The 2,803-nt window shown below is 40.7% G+C and overlaps 2 protein-coding genes across 3 annotated transcripts in view; one reads left to right on the forward strand and one right to left on the reverse strand.

The window, feature by feature from the left end:
- On the forward strand, nucleotides 52–1,218 carry LOC107638417 (peroxiredoxin Q, chloroplastic). 2 transcript variants are annotated; one of them, XM_021120270.1, is made up of 3 exons: nucleotides 52–412; nucleotides 486–941; nucleotides 992–1,218. In XM_021120270.1, exons 1-2 carry the CDS (start codon nucleotides 215–217, stop codon nucleotides 927–929), a joined length of 642 nt encoding a protein of 213 aa, XP_020975929.1. In that variant the 5' UTR covers nucleotides 52–214; the 3' UTR covers nucleotides 930–941; nucleotides 992–1,218. The 2 variants fall into 2 exon arrangements, with proteins under 2 accessions (XP_020975929.1, XP_016197156.1); XM_016341670.2 differs by having other exon boundaries at nucleotides 486–1,115.
- LOC107635839 (probable flavin-containing monooxygenase 1) overlaps nucleotides 1,221–2,803 on the reverse strand; it is a 3,257-nt gene continuing 1,674 nt past the window's right edge. Inside the window, exons 3-4 of the mRNA XM_016339401.2 lie at nucleotides 2,056–2,234; nucleotides 1,221–1,983 (exon numbers count right to left, since the gene is read on the reverse strand). Of these exons, the coding sequence (XP_016194887.1) occupies nucleotides 1,282–1,983; nucleotides 2,056–2,234 (881 nt within the window). The 3' untranslated portion in view covers nucleotides 1,221–1,281. The remainder of the gene's footprint in view (nucleotides 1,984–2,055; nucleotides 2,235–2,803) is intronic.

Genomic DNA, 2,803 nt, shown 5'->3' on the forward strand with positions numbered 1-2,803 from the left:
TTAATAAGAGTATAGTTGAAAATGATTTGTTGTTGGTTAAACCCAGTGGAATTGGTTTTTGTGTGGAGTTTGGTGTTTGGATTTTGATATTGGAAGGTTTATGCATGTTGGGGTGAGGAATGGTCCACGCCAGTAAGAATGAGGCGTTAACGCTTCCTTCCTTATCTCTTTGTTACGCTTTCTTAGATTCAGCTTTCACAACACAACACAAGACATGAACATGGCTTCCCTGACTGCCCCAAAGCACTACTCCCTCCCCACCTTCCTCCGCCCTCAATCTCCCAAATACCCTTCTCACTATCCACTCCTTTCCACATCCTCTGCTTCTCAATTCTGTGGCCTCAAGCTATCTTTCTCCACTCCCAATGCCAATGCTGCTTCTCCGCTTCTACTTCCTTCCGTTTTTGCCAAGGTACCTACTACCTTCTTACTTGCTGTTACCACTCTCCCTGCTCTTTCTTTATTTGTTGCTGACTGACATACAGGTGAGTAAAGGTTCAAAGCCACCACCATTCACGCTCAAAGATCAAGATGGAAAGACCGTGAGCCTCTCCAAATTCAAAGGCAAACCTGTGGTTGTCTATTTCTACCCTGCAGACGAGACCCCTGGCTGCACCAAGCAGGCTTGTGCTTTCAGGGACTCCTACGAGAAGTTCAAGAAAGCAGGAGCCGAGGTTGTTGGAATCAGCGGCGACGATCCTTCCTCTCACAAGGCTTTTGCCACCAAGTACAGACTTCCATTCACTTTGTTGAGTGATGAGGGTAACAAAGTCAGGAAACAATGGGGAGTACCTGGTGATTTCTTTGGAGCATTGCCTGGCAGAGAGACCTATGTTCTTGACAAGAATGGTGTCGTTCAACTTGTTTACAACAACCAGTTCCAACCTGAAAAGCACATTGATGAGACCTTGAAACTACTTCAGGGTTAGTTAGTTACTTATTTCCTCATTTCTTTCCCATCATCCTGTAGAGACACAAAAACAATTCTAAACTGTATTCTCTTGGGATGTCACATTGCTATCTAAGCAAGGTTCTTGTTGGATTAACAAGTACATATCATTCGCCCAATGCTAGCTTCACATACATTTATCAAATAAAACCAACCATTACGATAACTTTAAAGGATTTATAATTTATTCATGGATATATTATTATCTGACACTGTAAAACATGACTCTGCTATATATATAAAGTAGCTAGCAAGACTCATCCCTAAAAGAGGTGTCTCTCGTGGGGTAGACATGCAATTATTTTTATTCCTTCTTATGGCTATCTATAGAATCAATGTTGGTTCTGATAGTCTTCACTGCTATAATGGGAAAAAGCTTCGGCTAGCCAATTGTTCTTCCTCCAAGAAGTCCAGCCCAAATCATGGCAAATCTGATCGGTGTGGTTGATGCTGTAAGTAGAGATGCAGTGCCTCTTATAGAACCTAGATGTCCTCTTCATAACCTCGACCTCCTCAAGGGTATGAGCAAGCATGTCGGGAACAGTGGGCAGCATGAACTTTTGATCCAGCAATGCAGAAAGCCAGAGGGAGCGTATCTCAGAAGAGTGAAGGTTGGCGACGCTCTCAACATAGCCAAGAAAAGCCATGTTGGGAATCAATGGATGGATGGTTCCCCTGTACAAAGGCATAACACCAGAAGCAGAAGGGTAATCCAACAAGCTTCGAAATGGCTCCTCCATGATGCTGTTGAGCTTCTGCTTTCCGTCATAGCCGGTTGCCAGAACCACCACATCCGCCTCAAGCTTCGTGTTGTCGTCGAATTCGATTCCTCCCTCCCAGAACCACCACTTGGACGATGCTTTCTTGAAAGCGATCTTGCCTTTCTCAGCCTCAGAGAAGAAGTTTTCAGGCAAGATGGCCATCTGGCACGATGCATAATCTTCGTCAAATGAGTGATCCGGTATCAATCCATACTTTTCCAGAGGAAGTTTCCACAGCAAGTACGACTCAATGAACTTTGACATTCCTCGCCTCTGTTAATTAAGTGCGTGGTTAATTACTATTTATATTATTGGTTAATGATTAGTGTGAAAGTGAGAGCGTACCATTGGAGAGAGGAGGAGGGTAAGAAGGGTTTTGAGGAATCCTTGGTTTGGTCTTTCATGGAGGAACTGAGAAGATCGATTTGTGTAGAACATGGAGAGTGGCAAACCCCAAACCCAATAATGAGGAACTGTCCAATGCGCCGTTCTTACAACCATTGTGCACCTTTGTCCTTCACATCCTACAAATTATACCATTAGTTTAAGGTAATAAATTAGGTGCAGTCGATTTTCTCTAAACTTGATAGTTGAGAGCCTGTTAGATGAAAATTTAGTTCATTTAATTGATTCGACTAAAATTTTATCTAACGACTTTCATCTATCAACTTCACATAAAAACGACTGTCACTGAATTTTTACACATATATATCCAGTCTTTTGGAAAATCTAATGTCTCAAGCGAGTCGTAACTGGTGTCTATGTAAAGTTGTAAACTGTAAGAACCGAAAACGACAACGTTGACCAATAAATAATTAAAAGTGAACCCAAATAAAAGGGTATGGGTTTATGAACAGTGAATGCAATTTTGTCAACAGCCAAAATTGGAAAATTAGTAGTTAAAACATCTAGAAAGACAAGCTTCAAACGAATTACACAAATTGTTTTCACACTAATTCATCGTGTGATTAATTGAATGCTAACTTATTTTGTATCATGCATATTGATGGCAATAAAATTATAAGAGATAAACTAAAAATTTTAATTATATTATTTATTTTAACAGAAACTAATTAAAACTTTTATGTTAAAT

Source organism: Arachis ipaensis, chromosome B04 (genome assembly GCF_000816755.2).
Source record: "Arachis ipaensis cultivar K30076 chromosome B04, Araip1.1, whole genome shotgun sequence".
NCBI classification, from domain to species: Eukaryota; Viridiplantae; Streptophyta; class Magnoliopsida; order Fabales; family Fabaceae; genus Arachis; species Arachis ipaensis.